Genomic DNA, 20,098 nt, shown 5'->3' with positions numbered 1-20,098 from the left:
ATTGTATGACTCAGAACGGGTCATCAATATAATCATCATCATCATCCAGATGGCTCGTATGGGACCTCGTTGTGGCATCCCAAGTGTCGTCACTCTCGAATACCGTATTACCGCGCGTAGTATACTCAACACGGAATGTGATGCCCGTTGCACCAAGTGCGGTCCCATTAATCAACAAGTTATCTCGTACCGTCCTCAAGAAATGTATAGCACGTAATACAGCGGAATGAGTGGCTAAGCGAACATAAGTATTGGCGTTGGGTATGTTTACGACCAAACGCAGCCTCAGCCGAGTCAAAGGAGGTATCGCGAGCAGACGATCAAGCCAGTGGTCCAGGTTCTGCGGCGGTGCGCCGAGAATCGCAGGAAAGCCTTCGCCCCACCCTGACTGATAATACATGTCAACACTAGCAAATCCACAAAGGACCTTGAGACACTCACCGGCTCCTGACGCGTCTCGGGTGGCCAGCCGTTGAAGGCCAGGGACAGGTATTGAAGGTTTGGAAGACTAGTTCCTATGAGCTCCAGAAGCGGATCCACAAATTCCGACCCGTCTGTCCCGGCTAGAGGACTCGTTGCGACCAGGGTTTGTTCAGATCCAGTAAAATTGCCCCGGGTCAAGTCGAGGTGCATTCGCCGGATGTGTTGTAGGGCGGCAGGGCGACGGCGACGGTCTTGGAAGAAGGCCCACGCAGCAAGTACGCCATGGTATACGTTCAATATTTCCTCGGGATCTAGGGGAGGGCCGAAGGAGAATACCATGTCAGGCCGATAAAATATCCCTTCGCCCTCCTCGTTGACTTGATGGTTGACGCCGAAGAAGCCGAACTCGTTTCCAAGTTGTCCCGCCTCAAGAAGCTCATAGGAGAACTGCGTACCCCAGCCCTGTTGTCGGCCTATTATGAGGCGCATGCTGGCTGCCGCGTTAGCATTCCCTTCACCTGGATTTACAACCCTAGACACTATTTCGATAATCCGAGGAGGGCTTGAACCCAGCGTATACGTCCAAATCATGTTGCGAACCTCCCCCGGAAGGTCCATCAAACCCAAGGGAATGTTACGCTGTACCGTCTTTTGCACAGGCATGGGTGGCCTCTCGGCACAGCCACAAGGCGTTAAAGATGCATCAAGATTGCGGGCTTGCCTCAAGAGTCTGTTGTACATCCTCCACAAGGCCCTGTTGCTCAGATCGTCGCCCACAGATCTACCACGAGAGTCTCTTCTGCTGCAACCGCAATATGCCGTTCCTTGTCGTCCACCTGAAGGGGATTGAATCACCGCATCTGGGTCATGATTTCCTGCAGCTTCTGCGCCACAACCGCATGGCTGTCCTATAGATGATGTGAAATTTGCTACTTCATTTCTGGCGGCTGAGAGTGTCTGCGACAATTCGTCAGTGCTTGGCACTGGAGCTACTTCTGCCATAATGGGCTGCTCGAGAAGAGTTGTGTGCGCCTTGAGCCTCCGGGTCAGGAAAGGGGAATTGGCGAGAGTTCGGTCGCTGTCCCCTCAAAGGAGCCATTTCACGAGGGCTCTGTCTCACATCTGCATAATATGCATTGTAGTGGGCTCTATTCAATTTTGTATGAATGCAGTCTTTGTCTGTTTGCACAGTGATCGGTTGCGGTTAATCGAAAGACGAAGAGTGACAAAGGGTGTTCCGATCCTCACATCTCCTGCTTGAGCCAACTATCATCTACGTTGAATTTGGCGTTTCATACCTGGATTTTTGCCTTGTATATTTGCTTTCCATTAAAAAGGGTGCGTCTGGTTCGACTTCAACTACCATGACTCGGTAAGAAATTTTAGTAAACATTGATATTCAGAGCAACGTGGTGAAACAGCCCCAAATAAAACGCTGGCAGGTTCTTGTTTCATGGGACAACACCAAAGCAATGTTGCAAGCGCTCTTAAGGAGCGCCTGTCGAATTGGTACTTTGTCAAATCCACCAGTGCTGGGGTGAAATCCTAGCCCGTGCTTGCAAGTATGTATACAGAAATACGTGTGCAAGATTGCTGATATGGATTTCGACATTTTATTGCGTGCTACTGCGCAGTGATATTATGGTATATGTACAAAGAAATTTGTCGCTAGAGATATATGCAACCTGTCCTATTTACCGCCTCTCCGATTCACAAAGAGCCTCAGCATGGTCACCTTATTGACCATGGAAGCCCTCTAAAGCAAGAACACAGCACCAGCAAGCGCGACCAGCGCAAACCCGCTGGCGTTCATTTTGCTCTTGACCCCCGAGTTCGACTGCACCACAATGCAATCCATGCCCGTGCACCCGTTGCTGCCGGTCTGCTCCGCCGAGGAGGCCTCCACCGAGCTAGCGAGGCTCATGAGCGCGCCGCTGTAGTCCGTGGGAGTCGCTGTAACAGAAGGGACCGACACGACCTCGGTAGCGTCCGTGTAGATGGCGGAATAATCGGACGGTGAGCCCGTGGCCATCTCGAGCACTGTTCCGGATGACTCCGACTCAGACGAGCTGGAGGCAGAGACAGTCGTTAGGACGACACTAGAGCTGGTGATGGTGGACTGGACGCGGACTGAAGACGATGCAGAGCCCTTGGTCTTCGAGGACACAGAGGTCGACTGGGATGGAGATCTGGTCAAGGTTGTGGCTCCGAGGGCGCCAGTCCTTGACGTGCCGAAGCCAGGGACATTTCCAGACGCGGTTGGCCGAACGGTAGAGTTGCTTGCGCTCTCAGTAGCGGTCACAGGGCAGATAGTTGTTGAAAGCGCAACAACAACAGTGGTAACATCTCCAACGCTGCAATCGGATGCAGCGGTAGGGCAAGCGGTGATCGTCGAAGAGTGGGTCGTGAAGATTGTGCTGGTAGTCATCGCGACAGAAGTCGAGTTCACAGCAGGCTGTAGGAGCGAGGTGCTGCCTACGCCAGAGCCTGAAGGTGCAGATGATGGTGTCACTGCCACAGCAGCCGTCTCAGACGTCGCCGTGGTCAGCACCGGGACGGGGCTACTCGCGGTAGCCAGGACAGAGCTCTCGGAGGCTTCGGCGGCGGTAACGGGGCAGATCGTCGTGCCGACAACGACGACAACGGTGGTCTCGCCGGCATCGTTGACGGTCGTTGATGTTCCGGTAACGTAGCTCGTGGTGTGAGAGTGTGTTGGTGTTGGCTCCTCGCCAAATATCGCATCCACAACATTTCCCAGGAGGTCAGGAGAGGAGTGGGCGGCAACCCGTCCAACGGAAGCGAAGGCTATAGCTGCCCCGAGCTTTTTGAGTGAAGATGGAGCCATTTCGATGGCAAAGAAACGAATGTGAGATTAAGGAAAGGCTAAAGATTTGGATACAGAATGAAAGATAGTTCTCGACGACCGATACGTCCTGGAAAAGAGCGAAAATACTCACTCAACATTCACACTGAAAAACCCCGAGAAGCAGCAAAACATGGAGAGAAAACCTAACAACTGGGCCCAGAAGCTGGCTGCCGCCGGGTTTTTAGACGCCCTCCCCTTTCTGGACCCGGCGTCACTCAAATCTTGCATTGGTGGACACCGGGCCCATGTCCAGGGACAGGGAGATCCAGCAAGTCGGCACTCTGTCTAGCTTCCCTGCAGAGCAGCGGCCATCGGTTGGTCCAGCGTCGCCGAACGGGCTCCACGGCTTCTTGGCAAAGGAGCGACGGAAGACCGCGAGTGGCGCGACGGACCGCGACGCTATAAGGGTAGCGAAAACAAGCGAGTATGCCGCAGAGCGGTCTTGTACGCCATGCGAAAGAGCGGCTTCCAGATGGCAAGTGGCACGGAGGTATTTTGAGTAGGAGAATGCCAACTGTCGCCGGTGCAGTGGAGTGATCTGCGTGCGCCTGGCAGGCTGAGTTCAGGGATCCGCAGGCTACTCTCGCTTCTTCTCCAGGGCTGCCCTGTCAGCCTGTCAGGTCGACTCCAGATACGGTGTGCCACATGGTCACTATCAATTTTGGTTCGGGATACTCCACCTACAACCCTCGTCAAACTGCCCGCGGATAAACAAGCAAAACAGCTTATGTAAATCCAACCCTGCAACATATCTCGGAGCCTGTAATGCCTCTCATGCACAGTAGTGCACACATTGGGTACTTCAAAAACCGTTCCGCTCTTGGAGAAGACCCAGAGAAGCGCGTCAAGCTCCGAGAAGTAACATTGTGATTTATCTAAAACTCGGACTACCCAGACAACTCCGTACATGGACAATCCATATACAGCGAGCCATCACGTTCGTCATGATCTGCAGTAGCGAAGATCTGTTGAGGGGTAAGTAATCCCAATCACACTGATAGGCACTCGTACGAGTCAAAGGGCCATCTGAGGGCTGATCCGGCTTCATGACGATACCCTCAACCACACGCGGACGGAGTTCTTGCTTCAGCGCTTGCTTCAAATTCTATCCTTCAAACTCGCCTCCTTCTCTTCAATCATGTTTGGTCTCGAAGTTGTCAACCCTTGCAACGGCACAATGACGCCTCATCTTAGCGTATCCGGTGGAGCGCCACAGTGGATTACGGGCCAGGGCTCGAAACCACCAAGTGGACTGTGGCTTCCAGGATACTGTAGATGATCTGGAAAGACTGCCTTGGCCCATTTCTTGTGCGTGAACGCCTTGCGCTCTGCACGGCCGATCTATGAATAACTGGTACCGGATGGCAGTTGACGTAGTGCATTCGAGAACCGGGACGTAAGGCTGGAAAATGTGTCTGGTACCATTGCGACGGCCCACAAATCTTGCATCTTGGGCCCAATTGTCGTATTGACATACGATAGTTGTGTCTGCATGGCGAGGAGCATTATTCTTGGCGCGCACTTGTCGCGTGCATAGCCAGCGAAAGTGAACCACAGCATCTCTGTGCGCTGGAGGCCTCGTCTCGTAAATCGTAAATCGGAGATTAGTAGCAACAAATTCACATTACTCGTTCTTTTGATGAACGAAGGCCCTTTCTATATTTATGTACTTTTCAAGTTTATCGCTCTAGGAAATTTGCAGTGCAGACATTGGGTCTTGACATGTACACAATCGACGAAGGAGTTATTAGTTGTGCAGACTGACTAGAATGCCTCAAATTCGACTGCACCAGACACTCTCGGTATCATGAAAAGTGCAATGGACAAGCTTAGGAGATTGCGAGACATCAGATTCCTGATAACTCCATTCCAAGGCCATAAGTCGCCAATTTCATTTCATCATGATATCTGTTCATTCTTTGACTTCGCTGGTATACAAGTTGCCGCATCTCATTTCGTCCATGATACCAAGCACTTTGGGGGAACTCATAGAGTGTTAAGCTCAGTTTAGAATCAGATCCAAAAGAAATTGTTAAACTCAGCGCAAAGGTTTTTGAAATGTTGCGTGTCTTTTTGCGCCTAGTGTATGTGTGTTGAAAAAGACGCCCACGAGGCATTAGATCTTGTTTCCTAAGTGAGAACCTGTACTAGAATTAGCAAGTCTCGTCGAAAGGGTCGAAACGTACATTCGCCAGACTTGAGCGAGGTTTCAAGAGACAGAATGGATGAACATGTCTCCTAGACTCCATTTTCCTTGAGACATCTTCGCGGTCAACTATACAATATCAAATCAGAACAGGGGTCAGGTAGAAAATCTCGCACATGATTGAAAATGGGTGACGGTGGTTTGAATGCCGCTCATGAATAAGACGCCCCCGAACCTCCTCTGATGACTTGAACAGTATATAATTGAATAAACTTATACAAGGCAGCGTCCTATCGACCATAGGCCGTCGTCGAGACTTCGGCAGGTCCTGCGGGATTTCTCCGTCTGGTAACACCTATTGGCGATAAAATTGACAAGTACTGATCTGAAGTAAGGAAGCCGCACTTCATACATATGCGTGAGTATGGCAAGAGTGGGAATGTCTGCACTTATCAGGTGTGGCTGTTTGACAGCCATTTGACGACCTAGAGGCTCTTCCAATTTACTGACTAAATTCGAAGGGACTAAATGTAATAGCACTTAAGAGCTTGCGAAGGGAAAGTTTGGTATGAGGTGATAATTGAACAGTAGCGGTGGACCTTTAGCTATTCGTGATGGTGAATCATGTGGCCAAGACTATTCTGTGATTAGACTGAAAAAACTATGTATCAGTACACCATGGTTAAAGGGTACGGTATATATAATTTTCAGTAGGTGCCGAGCTGCTGACCAAGATTTTCTTGTCGCAGTATTTGGCAGCGACTAGGGCGGCACGTATGTCGGCTCCGTGTAAAGACACTTGAAGATTCATTACTGAAGGTCTATGTGCGAATCTTTCTAGGCTGTGCATGACTTTTCTACCGGACTTTGATGAAGAGCACGTGTTCCCGGCTTCTGTACGAAAGGCGTAATGGTGTATGAGCAGCAGGCAGAGCTTGACTAGTAGACGTCAATGGGAACATCCCGATAAACCAAGGCAAACACCTGCCCCAGTATATTCCGTCTCTACCTTCGCGGAATAATAATTCGAACCCTGTTATGTTTAGCGCAGCTAGAAGGCAAAGAAGGAATAGGTCCGAAGGGCATGCCCTCTCGAGTCCCTAGACAGACGTACAGAAGAGGGCTGTGCGGATGCACCCATCGATTCTATTCTTCAGAGAACGAACTGATATTGGAGAACTTGAGCTTTTGACGACCTTGTTGCGTTCTATGGTCATATTTCAAGCAACAGTGTGACTTGCACCTCTGTTCCTATACGGCACATCATCAGTAGATTCACAACTTTCAGGGAGAGAACCGAGAGCTGAAGCTCCTTGACTAGCGATTATCGTTCCGATATCCCACTTATGAATATTTTACGTCTCGAAAACGATGTATTGCTCTCAAGCTTGACTTACCTAACATTTCTTTCGAAATAAAAAGCGTGGGACCTTTGGAGCACAGGATGAGAAACGACGTGCTATCAAAAGGTCGAAAATTAGGGTGTAATCTCTCGTACAATGACGCTCGATGAAAGAGATCAACTGTATCAATCCTGCGTTGGTCCAAAATCTAAGATGTTCCCATAGTCTGACGAGTTGCGCAGTGGCAAATCAAGCGAGCAAGAAATGCTTGGCAGCTCGAATAGCAAGTGCATCAACTCACCTCATACCTCGGCGGTGAGTTTTCTCCGTAACGGATTATCGTAGGTCCAAATGCGAGGCGCGCGCGTCTATATACGCATTGTAAACTGGTAGCCAGAACCCAATTCCGAGCGGGTGTTTGGGCAGTTGGCTAGCCGAAGTTTGCTCGGCGCGTGGAAGTCGGCACCTTACCCCTTTCAAATCTAGGCTGAGGGTAGCGCGAGATTATTGCTCAGCCTTACTCACGTGGTGATGTTCCACGTTTATTGAAGCGTTTCGTTTCAGAGGGCTGAGCCTTAATTTCTAGGGAGATCTGCGCGCGCCGTGCGAGTCAGATGGGGATTTACTCCACTGTGAGGACCTCACGTGTCTCTATACCCATTGTATTTAAATGCGTGATGCCTTGATCTCTAATGGTCAATGGCTGATCGTGTACGTATCAAAGCATTTTGCTGGTCAAACTCCAAATTGTGAAAACTATACTTCATTCATCACCATTCTCTCGCACTCATCAACACTCCCGCTCCTCATCCTCCCATCCCAAACATCATCAAAATGTATTTGCGCAACTTCCTCGCAGCTGCGTCCTTCGTCGCTCTGGTCGCCTCTGCGGCGCTGCCTGAGACTCAAGGCGCGTACGTTCCCGGCTTCGAGAAGTCGTGTGTAGAGGGCTGCAAAGCAGATGGTACCGCGAATGTAGGTTGACAATCATTCATTGTCCCAGCATGATGCTCTCCCCAGCGGTCGCTAAATAACAGACACAGGAGAACTGCTACGGATGGTGCCCACAGTGTGATGCGAGTCTCAGTGATGACTGCCTCGCCGAGGACAAGATCTAGGCTGGTGTCTAAGATTGAATTCGATTTACTTCAGGGTCCAATTGTAAATATATGGATAAGTGTATGGTTATATCACCGGTGTTGGGAACAGCATGGGCAGCGGGCAGGGCAGTTTCGAGACTGAGCTCAGGATGGTCGAGGTTTGGCATTTTATCTCCGGCTGGTTTGGTTTTGGAGAAGCGAATTCCAAACTTCTTGTTTCATCGTTCAAATTTCATTTGATGTCAGTGATCCAGAAGTCTAATGGCTTGTGGTCTTCAAAGTCTGGACCTCATTTGCAATTCATTGCCATTCTGCCGTGTCTTCAGACGACGTTGTCTGGATCCGCCCGGTATACCTGGGACTTGTGTCAGGTGGCTGTCTGACCTGTCAGTTTGTTCTGTCATGATTTCAAAAAGTCTTGAGCGGCGACATATGATAGAATGGCCGACTCGAGGCCCGGTTGTACGGAGCACAGACGATATGGGATAAGGTCAAGACACATAGAGCATGTTTGTTACGATTTGAACCACGTTGCTGGGTCATCATTGTCGACATGAAATGCTGGAAGCTAGGCTCACTGTTCTGTAGCTCGTGTGCATGCAATGCAGCAAACAAGTTGTAATTCTGTAAGCCAAAGATACTTAGTCCGTAATTGGATCTAGGAACTTCTCTTCGTCAGATCTTTCAGCCTTTGGGGATGTCGAGCTTCATGTTCCTCAATTTCAATTTCTTGTGGCCCGTTACTGCTTCCGTAATGTTTTGAGGGTCAGCTGTTCCATTGATGATACAGCATAGGAACTGTCATGGAGTTAGCCGGATGAGTGGGTATTATTGTCCCTGTCAACCACGTGGGATGCACGAGTGCGAACGTTGCAGCTATAGGGCAACATCCTATAGGATAATTAGATGCTATATAGTTGTCATTCATGCATTCTTAGTCGTGTACAAATCTGGAATGATCAATGTCCAGTGCAGTGAAGCCCGAATCGTCACAACGGCTGCCCGGGGTGAAGCAGTCCAGGAACGATGACTTCAAAATCAACAAGGAATTGAGTGGACGACCAAAATGTCGTCGAGTGATGGCGGGTAACTGACAACCCTCATGATCTGTTCCATCACGAATCATTCTGTGTGCATGGGTGTCTTAGGTCAATTTATGCTGCATGGTATTGCCCGGGGGACTTCACGCCATGATTCGGCGTCACTTGCATGTATCTTAATCCAATACCACACCAGACGGCCAGCTGCATCATGGAGTGTTATGTCAGTTGCCTTCATGCTCAATGATGGGATCCTGAACCATGGACTACAATTATCGGCAGTTGAGAAAGGATTGTGTCCGCGCCTTGGAAACGCCTGTGTGTGTAGACATCCAATGCAATGACCGTTGAGCCCCGAATATTGCCCCCCCTCCCCAAATATGTCTATCCCCCCGAGACAGCCGCCAGTCAAAGCAAAGCCGCACTAGTTGGCGCCAGGAAAAGGTTGACAGAACGCTTGATCGAAAATTCAGAAATGCGGCACAGCTGCAGGATGGGATAATTAACAAATAGCCATCCTTGCTCTGCGCGGGATTGCGAATAAGGTGGTTGCGCTCAAGTGCTGGGGGAGTGTGTGCCGGTCCACTTTTAATCGTCAGACCATCGTACGATTTCTTGAACCTTGATCACGCGGACACGGCCGGGGCCCCTGCGTGGCGCATTTTATAAAACGAAGAGCTCTTCCTTCTCTGCTTTTACATGTCGTTCCTGATTCCTCTCTCTGTTCACCTCGTTCTTCTTGAATTTCGGTCTTACATTCTGGGCTGTTGAGTGCTCGACTCCGAGGCTGTCTGTGGTCGCTCCATGGACAACCTCAGCTTGGGTTCTCATCGTTCAGTGGTGTCTTTGGCTCTCGGGAAATTTTGTATTATGGTATTATTCTTCTGAGGTCACTACAGACTCGCAAGCATCATACAACACATCCTTCCTGCACGCCTGGCTCTGCCAACCAAGACGCTCGCATCCCATCGACCTCTGCCCGGAAACAAAAATTGTGGCTGGAGGGGGGTGGTGGATGAGTCCTCTCCGTGACATGAACGCGGGGAGGATTCAATATGCGCGTAGGCCGTAGCAGGCATGTTCGGTGAGGAGGTCGTCGTCCGTGACGTCCTTCGCGGTTATCGACCGTAACCGAGTCGCCTCCCGTAGTCGTCAAACTGGACGTGCATAACGTGCGTTTACTCTCCGCCGTTGGCGACGAGAGCCGTGACCTATTGTCAGGTTAATATTAGAGACCCCTTAATGCGGTGGTTCGCTGTCGCGTATTCTATGAAAATGGGAGAAGAAAAATGCATGCAGCAAAAACAAAGAGCAGCATTATCATATTAAAAGGCACGCGACTTGAGTTCTACCTTTTTCGCGAATCTCTTCAGGCACCCCTCCGTCCCATCCGCATCCTCGATGCTGTGCCAGTGGCCGACACCGAACAGCACCTCGAGCTCCGTCTTTGAGGGCGCGCCCCATCTGCAAGGACAAAATTAGCACGTTGCTTGTTATTGCATGGCATGCATGTATCGCATGTTCAAGTACCGGCATGTGGGGAAAAATTAAGCGCATGGTGGGGAAAAAGTGTGGGTGGTGGTGACATACTCGTCCCCTATCAGAGCCAAGTCCTCGAGCTGTGCGACCTGATCCTCCTGCCCGGCCACGCACAACAGTGGCACCTTGATCTTGTTGTACTCCGGCTTTGGAGCATCGGCAATGGCCTGGGCCAAGGTCATGTATGCTTCGGCGTTGGACGATTGAATCAGCGACCGCACGAACGCCTCGGCTGTCTTGGTGGCCTTGGAGCCCGTTGCCCGCGTGGGGATGTCGACCGAGTTGACGATTCCTTCGAGACCATCTGTGGGCAGCAAACAATCGAGTCAGCAATTGAGCCCATTCACGAGACGAATCGTCTCGCTGCCCTGGGGGGTATTTTCTCTGCCATACCCTTCTTGATAACCTCCACTCGGTGCTCAAACGCCTCTTTCGTGTCAGGCCCTGGGCAGATCGGGCCGACGCTTACGACACCGGCAACCGTGTGTCTCACCGCGATCTCGCAGCAGACAATACCTGCCATTGACGCGCCTATGATTATCGTCCGGTCGAGCGACTTGCCCAGGCTCTCGAGGAGGGCGATGCAGTCTTCTGTGATCTCGTGCAGGTCGTGGGGCTTGCCATGGTACGGCGACTGTCCGAAACCTACACATCCAGGCGTGTCCTGTTAGTGGGCGGGCGGTTTCCAGGAGGGTTGATAGGCTCTGAATCGCGGGGCAGGACAAGACAAACCGGGTACGTCAATGGCGAGACACGAGAATCCAGCCTCGACGAGGCCTGGAATAATGGGAGACCAGAACGAGTGCGCGCCTCCCAGACCGTGGATGAAGTAGAGGGTCAGGCCGGCCCGGCTCGCTGGCTTCCACGAGTAGAAGATCCTCTTGCCGTTGATGTCGGTGAAAGGCATCTTGGATGGTTGGTTGGTCTGTGAGGATTGGGAATAGGGCACCCGGGATGACGACGGCAGCGATCAAGATCTAAGATCGATGGTTATCTGGCGCAAGTTGACAGGTCACTCGATGGCCTTTGTGACAGGTCGATCAACAGTCTAACAGTCAAGTAACACCAAGATCAAGACCCGAGATCACAAGCATCCAGAGCACGCGAGATTACGCCTGTCCCCTCAGCACGGGGCCGTTGCTTTTGTAATAATGTACATTCGTTGGAGCAAGCTTGCTTCTTGGCCCGCCTTCGCAGCGCTCAGGGACCATGACTAGGATCAGGCCTCTTTCAGGGGGGGTTCTTTGCCCGATCAGTCGTCCATCCGATGCTACCTCCCTTCTGGCCTGTATTTTTCTCCCCCTAACGGTCGACATTTTTGCTCGGACGGGATCTCCCTTGTCATCTCGCCCAAGAGTCAAAGCACTCCATTCCTACGCACAGCTTCTCGCTTGTCTCTCGGAGCTGAAGAGACTCGCCGTTGTCAACCCACATCCGCTGGCACAGATCCAGCTGCTCGCACCCCGTCCCAGCCGAGGATAGCACGCAACAACGGGGCAGGATCATCGCCAGCAGCTCGCCTATTCCAAGATGTGACAGCCGCAGTAGTCGTGCTCGCCAACCTCAGATACAAAAGCCCACTTTAAACACGCCACCCCCCACCCACACACGCGCCAAGGGCACGCTCGGTGCATGGCTAGGACTGGTCTTCCGGTGGGCCCCCGCATCGCCATCCCAGCATGTGGCCGGCACGACAGCATGCCCAGGTTGTCCGGGCCACTGACAGGTGGGAGGCCCCTAGGAGTTCCCTGGGGCTCCTGCACAGATTGCGCATGGCTTGAGGCTATTTAGATTAGGCCGCATTTGCACCACCCCGGGGAATTGCAATATCCTTCAGCACTTGCCTCGTCACTGGTGCCGTTCCTCTGCCACGTTGCGGCCACTATGGTCCTAGTGGCCCAAAAGCCTCGGCTCTTGGGGGCTTGATGGTTTTTCCGGTTGTCTGTGCGACCAATTTCCTCCTCTGCTCACTGTGATTCTGTGGCAGGCAATCCGGGACCGGATTGATATCAATTGAGTACCGGGGGGGAACATTCTCATGCACGTGCATCTGCATTCGATGCAGGCCCTCCCTGGCCAGCTGCAGGTCCGGAAGCTGTCGCTGTCACCCGCGGTGAGGGTGTCGCTCCTCAACCCCACGGATACGACGTCCTCATGATGCTATTGGCGGATGCGACGTATGTGCTGCAGCTGTCACATGTGTGGCTACATAAGATATCTCGTAGGATGCAACCTGGGGAAAAGATCCTACTGCTGGCATTTCATCGATCATGGTCCGTGATCGGGAAGACTGAAGAGATCGCTTCTCGAGTATCTATACTCATGAGGGTCCTCTGAGAGCCTACACAATTCTATCATCAGAGTCAATTGCACAGCAAACCTGCAATACTGGATCTGAGACCGAGCATTAGCGATTGCTAGAGCCATTACGCGGCGCGTCAAGGTACCCCACGTCGACAAGACCGTTGACAGGTCACGCTATTCTGTTGCAATATGCACCGCTGGACGACATATAGTAGGCCCGGAGATAATAACATCAGAACAACCAGCATTCGCCAGCGGGAACTTCGGGAAAAAGCAAAGAGCAAGCAATCTCGAAGGCATCAGCCGAACATCAGACGATTTTAACCTCCGTCGGGATTACCCCTGCCAACCCCGTAGATCAATCAAAGCTCCTTGATGCAATCGCATCTCTCGGCACGGCCGCGATGTCGGGTTCATGCATGCGGGCGGAACGGTGACGGTACCTATCAATGGACCCCCGCACGCCTCAGCACGGCGCAGCACGGCATCAATGAAAGTACAGCGCGACATCGTCGTCCAGTCGCCAAAAGTCCAGACCAACATCCATCAAGTCATCACCTCCAGCGCCGCGATCGTCACCTACACTGTAACATGGTCTTCATCGCGTACATGTAGAAACAAATACACCCCTCCGGAAGATATCCATGACAGGTCCGGTTGGGGGTTGGATGTAGGGCCGAACCGCACAGAGTATGCAGGAAAAAGGATGGGTGTTACAAGAAAAAGCTTCGTGGTCGCAGTGATGTTGATATTGACGGATTGGGTGGTCGCTCGGGCGGGAACCGTCGCCCCGCGACAACACATGATCAAAGTATGATTTTGTAGCACGGATGTACGTCCGGCCGAACGACTTCCACCAGAGTGTTCATCGCCTGCACAATGCCGGCTGCAGGCAAGCCCAAAGTCTGTGTCCTGGCTTATAGGGTTGGGCTTATGTCCTCATGCCGGTGGATACACGCATGCATACACACGTTCATCGAGATGGAATTTGAATTTGCTAGCTGCCTGACCAGCGACCTCCAAGACTTGGTACTCATTTTGTAGATTTTCAAAGAAAACTGCTATTTCACGGTTACTAACACGGAAGCCTCGAACAACGTTATCCATAATGAAATCTGCATGGGGAGAGTTCAGACGCCTATAAATGAACTTCCCATACAAACCACGCCCCGGTGATATATAATAGTCTATATGAGTCCATCGAACATTGAATGAGGAAGTACTTTGGCGACAGGTAGTATTTCATTTAAGAAGACCATATATCAAACTTCCCATATATTCTATCTACTATCGACTTCCCTCACGAATTTCCCAGGTGGTTTGTGGGGCGTCTTTTGGTCGCGGCCAAACAACTTTGTGCTGTCTGTTCTCTACAATCCCGCATCTCGTTGCTTGTACAAAAGTATTCTTGTTGGGAGCAGATTCAATCTCCCATTCCTCAATGCCAAATGTCATCAGAGGGAGAGGTAATGGCGCGGTATTTTGGCCAGAGGGTGGGAGCCATGCAGTGTTTAGACCAGCTGGAAGCCTTGAATAAATGATCAGGACGCTGATTCTGTCTCTCTTAGCGATTTGTTCTCGAATACCCTGTCTTTACACTATTCAGGGGAGAAGTCCGCTTGAAATGAAGAAGGGTGGGTTTAGTTCTTGGAAATGCCGGGCGCATAGCCCATTCTGCACAAGCGAGTGTACAGTATACTAGAGGTAAGGCTTGTGGTTTTCGGGCTAGCTCGAGTGCATGGTCGATATACTTTTTACACCAGCCTTACTTCCCTCTCATCTGTAAAACACCGGAGAAACTTACCCGCCACAATGGCGTCAAAACCATATGAGCGATGTCCGGGCCTCACACAAATAGTACCAACTCGGCTTGCAGTGTTCTCTTCCACTCTCTTGACAACAAGCAGTCGTACACTATGCGGCGTATCGAAGCAGCGAAGCAGCAAGAGACTCCATCCTGACGCAAGCATATCGTGGTGAAACTCCCTGTCGTGAACAATCAGGCGATACCTCCTAGAATCCCACCATGGATCCTGTAAGTCAGCCTGGGGATACCTATTGGTTTCATCGGAGGTATCCTCGACGAGCCCTATCTTGAAATGTTCTCTCCTTCCATGCTCGTCATGGCAGAATTCTCCTGAGTATATATCGTCTTCATCAATGTTCTCATCTTCAGAGAGAATACCGATGGCGTGAGACGGCACAAAGCGCGCCTTGAAAAGCAAAGCTGTCGGTTGTGGCAGGCTCATCTTTATCGCTTTCCTGGACTTGTCTGCGTAGTCGACAAGTCCAGTCACCTGTTTGTTTCCGTCAGAGGTGAACTCGACTTGTATGTCTCGTAGTCGGGCCTTGTGCTTGATTGCACGGTTCTTCGACTCTTTTCGAGGCGGCGTAGGAATCTTGGGCCTGGGCATCTCAAGGTAATCAAGCATAACAGGCCATAACTTGACGTTGCCCCAACTCCAGGACGGAAATTCACCGTTGACAGCATCTTGTTGGTCAGACCTGTCCGTCCCCTGAATTGAAAACCACGCAAGTCCGGAAGAGAATGAGGACTCGGCCCAATAGTCTCTGTCGATTCGCTTGTTGCCCACCATGAAAGGAACCCCAGCCACGTTGTAAATAGGGTGACGGAATTCCTGCATGGCGTTTGCCAAACCAAGAAAAGCGTTGAGGCTGTCGGAGGCGTAGGAGAGTTTCCGCATCGTGTAGTAGTGGACGAACGAATAGTATTCCACTATGCAAGCCTCAAAGTTCCCACGGTGCGCATATGCGGCTACCCTTTGGAGCGAAACCGTAGATATAAGGGGCGTAATCTCACACCAGTCCCACGTGTCCAGGGCCCGGCGAGGATCTAATACCATCGCAACGTAACTTCCTTTTAGCTTGCGTGCCTCTTTAGCGTTGTGCTGTACGGTCTCAAATCCGCCACTATTTTCTCTTTGCCATGGTCTGTGGTGCGCACATTCGAAATGCACAAGCGTGTCGGAGAAGACCAAGCGCCTCCTTGGGAGGTGTGTCTCCTGGAAAGTCCAGCCTCGTTCGTGCCACGCGCCATTTTGCCAGTGTGCCCCTGCCGCAGGACAAATACCGAAGGTGAGGGTATCATCTAGAATGAAAGGATCTAGAACTCGGCGTGCACGTTTCGACACGCCAGGCAAGCCGTAGTGACAATCTTCCCCCGCGGTCGCCATGATAGCAACTTCAGCACATTGGTATATGCGGTCCATTTTTTGTATTTGTGCCTGTTTCTCTTTGCTGTTGTTCTGATCAATGCAATATTGATCAACCCACAAATAGCGCAGGCCAAGGCCTTTGGTTACCGATATGGCGTCTTCAATGGTCAACGGCAAGTTCGACAAGGAGCCTTTTCGTTTACTACGATCCTCTCGGTCCTGCTCTATCTGGGGCTCCGGTGTCACTCCCCACCTATAGCTTAGCGCCGCGAAGCGGGGCATATGAAAGGGCCACACTCCCACATTGATGAGTTTGCGGGCCTTGCAATCGATCAACCTAGTCCTGGGCATCTGCAATCGAGTATTGATAGCACACCTGCATGTTCCATGCCGGCGGGTGCATAGCTCAAGCCAGGCCTTCGGCAAGGAGACGTCCAGAGCTTTGGGGACTATTTGTGGTGTACGCGGTTCCCGGGTCGGCTTGTTGAGATGGCATACTATGAAACCGGACTTCTGGCGCAGTATACCGTCGAAACTACCACCAAAAGGGTGAGCCTCGAAACATCGCAAGACGTAGTTAATATGGCGCGTGCGCAGCACAGAAATGAGAATCTTGTCAAGGGACCGGTATTCCTTTCCATGTTGTGTGTTGCAATCTTTATCGAGAGGTGAAGGCTGTTCATGGAACGCGATGAAGTAGATGCCATTCTCATCGATCGAGCAGCAGATGTGAGAGAAGTATCGACAAAGGGGACAGTTCGAGTCGATGTCCAGTCGTTCGCGCTCAACAAGTAGAATCCATGGCTGTTCTTTGGACTTGTAATCCTGAGGCGGGTTGAAAGCTGCCATGAAGTCGATGGCGGCGCACTCAGAGCATAGGTCAGACTGTTTGAGGCGGAGTTTTGGTGGCCACCATCCCATCCCCGGGATGTGCGCGTTGTCTCTCATATTGCTAGTGATAGGCGGAAGACGTGGCGACGAACGCAGTGATATTGCTAATATCCGGCGCAAGGACCCGTATATATCGACCCGGTTCAACTCAGTTCGATCAGGCTGGCAAATTCTCCTGAACCGTTTGAAGATCTCGATAGGTGAGGTTTACAGAGCCCGAGTTTGGGTTCTGCAAAGCCTAGTTCGGGAGAGGCGTGTCGTGTCGTGTGCAAATGCCCGTGAGCCGGAGTTTCTTTAGGCACGCACGCTGAATGTTTCCAAGATAATGGGAGGAGACTAGTTTCCAGAGACCAGATCAGTCAAGTGGGACAACACGTGGTGTTGTAGGAAGAAAGGGGTTCTAGAGGGGTAAGCACGAGATATTTCTCCACCACGTCTGCAGGCTTGACGTTCCCGGCCCACCACCTTGGCCAGCACTTTTTAGTATTAACATAGCCTAAAAAGTTAGAAAATAATTCAATGAGTGTTAAGTAAAAGTAGTAAAATAGTTTAAAGTCCTTTCTTTTTATAAGAAAGAGTTGAGCAATCCCTCTTTTTTAATATAGATAAGTGCTATATAGTAAGCAAGGTAGGCGTGTTTGGGGTTGCAAGTCTTTTTGGGATGCTTGTCAGATTAAAAGACCTAATACCTATAATGTGAGTCTTATAACTTAGGACATGGAAACACCGCTTGTGGATTTCTATTGCACTCCACGATGTAGGCATTTGGAAATTCGCTGCCTAATTTGAAGACCGCCAAAACTGTGTCACTTGCCTTCGAGTTGCACTTACAGCTTTTGAAATTTGCCTGCGCCATAGGCTATGAACAATAAACGAAGGACAGAGTGATGCGACGCGGTGTCCGTACGAGGCATTCTCTTCAAGCGCCATTGCCTTTCTTTCAAAAGGAGACAGCTCTTACTGCTATTTACTGTAGTACGTAATGTCTGGGTTTGGCAGCATTGTGGTGCAGCGTTGCTTACGCTCCAGCTTGGCAGTGGGGCGGACCGTCGACGATGGATTTGCAAGGGACTCAGCGGCTCTCAGCAAATCTTCCCGTGGGATCCCATGGAGGGGAAATCGGTCCCGCTTTTTGTCTGCATCCTGCATTTAAGTCTTTTCTTCTACTAATGGAGTGAGAGACATTGACTACATCCTACGTAGCAAGTAACGACACAAAATGGCAACAGTAAGCAGCGTGCCTAGGGCCCCTCCGCCCAGTAGCTTGAGCGCAATCTATACAGCTCTCGATCCACACTTGCCCGAGATTCGGGTGCTGAAGCTGCTGCCTTCATCGAGCTTCGACGCCCCGCTAGAGTGTCGACTGGTTCATCGAAGTCTGTACGGCGATGCTCATGGGTACGAAGCCTTGTCATATGTATGGGGAGACCCGAAACTTACTGCGGAGATCACTCTGAACAATGAGCCGTACTTCATTACACCGAATCTTGAGATGGCTATGCGTTATCTGAGGCGCCCATCTGTCGAGCGCACACTCTGGGTCGACGCGCTATGCATCAACCAACATGACCTCGTGGAGCGCAGCCAGCAGGTCCTCCTCATGAAAGACATCTACGCTCGTTGCACGGTCGATCTTGCCTGGATGCCGGATGAACACGTATCAAGATTCTTTTCGGCACGGATTGCTGAACTTCAAAGAGCCTTTGAGCTAATGAAGAGAATCAGTTTCAAGGATGCAGAGACCTTAGCCAAGATGCGTGATGGGCCAACGCTTGCACACATTCGAGCCCCTCCACATGGGGCTTTCCTTCTGAGTGTTGAGGAACAAGAAGAACTCATCGCGGCTTTCGGCTACACGGACATCTGGCACCGCATCTGGACCATGCAGGAACTTGCATATGCGCCGCAGGTGAGGTTGGTGGCGGGTCCTCATGAATTAGATTGGGCTGTGGTGGACGCATTCCTCGGGGACAGACCCTACGCCGACGCCTTCCATGCGGCTTTCGGCCATCGAGGGGGCGGCAGAGCTCTTGATCTCTTCTTTTCGGGAGCCGTGAGGGTGCACGATCAACGGCGATCTCTGTGCGACGGAAACTACAAGTCAAATCTTCTGGACGTCCTCGCTCGGTTCCAGCAAAATGGGGCTTCTGACCCGAGAGACTGCGTGTATGGCATCTTGGGCTTAGTTACAGACCAGCACGACATTGTTGTTGATTACAATAAATCAGCTAAGCAAGTCTTCGTGGACACAGCGGTCTCACTCATCAACGCCTCGCAAAACCTCGACATTCTTTGTCAGACGGCCTGGATGTCTCGCTCTCGCTCTGAGAATCCGCACGAGCTACCCAGCTGGGTGCCTGACTTCTCTGCCCGGATCTATTCTGACGCACACAAGGCAACTCTTTTCGCGCAGCGCAATATTTATGCAGCTGGTCGGACATGTCTGGGCACTCCATGCCATCCTATCAACAACCAATTCTTGCCCGTCAAAGCAGTGGTTCTCGGTTGCTTTCCCGGTGACGAAACCACACAAGGAAATCGGGAAACCTTAGACTCGGTCGAACAATTTCGCAAGTGGCTGGGAGATGAGTGTTTCGATGTCAAGGACCTCATATGGCCCGTATTTGGAGCACCCTTTGAGTGGCTGGAGACCTCTGGACTCGGAGTCGGCATATTGAACGATGAAATTCAATATAGAAACACTGGCGAAAGTGCAGTCCGAGCATATTGGCGCACACTGGTCATGGATTGCGGTGCCTATCCCATCAAACGACTCGAAAAACAAGAATTGCTGCAGACCGATGTCGCTTTTAGAAACATTCTGGGGTTTTCAAAGAACAAACTCGGAGGTTCAGAATTGGAGGAAGCTCATGAAAGGCCTACGGACACGAAAGAATCTCGCAAGCACTTAATAACGAGTGGAGACGATGAGGTGTCTAATGAGACTTTGATTGGCCTCTGGGAAAGTATGCCAAAAACGGCATCGACGATGTGGTGTCGAAATTACCAGACTTGGAAGTTCTCGGTGACGGATAACGGCCTGTACACAATGGTTCAAGGTACAATGGCTGGTGATACGATCGTCTCCGTCGAGGGAGCCAAAGTGCCCTTGGTATTGCGCAAACTAGGAAGTCACGATGGCGTCAAAACATACAGCCTTGTAGGGACAGCTTATGTACACGGATATATGGACGGGGAGGCCATGGACTTGGTGAAAGAAGGGGCACTGCACGAGGAGGAGATCCTTTTCCGATGATACAGAGATTTTGG

General features: G+C 51.1%; 7 protein-coding genes across 7 annotated transcripts; 3 read left to right on the top strand and 4 right to left on the bottom strand.

The window, feature by feature from the left end:
* Positions 1-10: 10 nt before the first annotated feature.
* On the bottom strand, positions 11-912 carry J7T55_009860 (uncharacterized protein; the record flags this gene model as incomplete). Its single annotated transcript, XM_053143819.1, has 2 exons — positions 11-388; positions 442-912. 2 exons carry the CDS (start codon positions 910-912, stop codon positions 11-13), a joined length of 849 nt encoding a protein of 282 aa, XP_052993379.1.
* A 1,267-nt stretch (positions 913-2,179) lies between these two features.
* On the bottom strand, positions 2,180-3,268 carry J7T55_009859 (uncharacterized protein; the record flags this gene model as incomplete). The annotated part of the gene is made up of 1 exon (XM_053143818.1): positions 2,180-3,268. One exon carries the CDS (start codon positions 3,266-3,268, stop codon positions 2,180-2,182), a length of 1,089 nt encoding a protein of 362 aa, XP_052993378.1.
* A 266-nt stretch (positions 3,269-3,534) lies between these two features.
* Positions 3,535-4,568, top strand: J7T55_009858 (uncharacterized protein; the record flags this gene model as incomplete). Its single annotated transcript, XM_053143817.1, has 4 exons — positions 3,535-3,713; positions 4,075-4,147; positions 4,216-4,264; positions 4,321-4,568. The coding sequence occupies 4 exons, from the start codon at positions 3,535-3,537 to the stop codon at positions 4,566-4,568; spliced, it is 549 nt and encodes a 182-aa protein (XP_052993377.1).
* A 3,044-nt stretch (positions 4,569-7,612) lies between these two features.
* J7T55_009857 (uncharacterized protein) lies at positions 7,613-7,896 on the top strand (the record flags this gene model as incomplete). Its single annotated transcript, XM_053143816.1, has 2 exons — positions 7,613-7,753; positions 7,822-7,896. 2 exons carry the CDS (start codon positions 7,613-7,615, stop codon positions 7,894-7,896), a joined length of 216 nt encoding a protein of 71 aa, XP_052993376.1.
* A 2,072-nt stretch (positions 7,897-9,968) lies between these two features.
* On the bottom strand, positions 9,969-11,364 carry J7T55_009856 (uncharacterized protein; the record flags this gene model as incomplete). Its single annotated transcript, XM_053143815.1, has 5 exons — positions 9,969-10,028; positions 10,271-10,382; positions 10,509-10,761; positions 10,851-11,102; positions 11,190-11,364. The coding sequence occupies 5 exons, from the start codon at positions 11,362-11,364 to the stop codon at positions 9,969-9,971; spliced, it is 852 nt and encodes a 283-aa protein (XP_052993375.1).
* Positions 11,365-14,515: 3,151 nt separating this feature from the next.
* On the bottom strand, positions 14,516-16,885 carry J7T55_009855 (uncharacterized protein; the record flags this gene model as incomplete). Its single annotated transcript, XM_053143814.1, has 1 exon — positions 14,516-16,885. The coding sequence occupies one exon, from the start codon at positions 16,883-16,885 to the stop codon at positions 14,516-14,518; it is 2,370 nt and encodes a 789-aa protein (XP_052993374.1).
* Positions 16,886-18,047: 1,162 nt separating this feature from the next.
* On the top strand, positions 18,048-20,084 carry J7T55_009854 (uncharacterized protein; the record flags this gene model as incomplete). The annotated part of the gene is made up of 1 exon (XM_053143813.1): positions 18,048-20,084. One exon carries the CDS (start codon positions 18,048-18,050, stop codon positions 20,082-20,084), a length of 2,037 nt encoding a protein of 678 aa, XP_052993373.1.
* Positions 20,085-20,098: the final 14 nt, after the last annotated feature.

This window comes from Diaporthe amygdali (assembly GCF_026229845.1).
Source record: "Diaporthe amygdali strain CAA958 chromosome Unknown NODE_15_length_991109_cov_64_707514, whole genome shotgun sequence".
NCBI classification, from domain to species: domain Eukaryota; kingdom Fungi; phylum Ascomycota; class Sordariomycetes; order Diaporthales; family Diaporthaceae; genus Diaporthe; species Diaporthe amygdali.
This window is presented reverse-complemented; position numbering and strand designations above follow the sequence as displayed.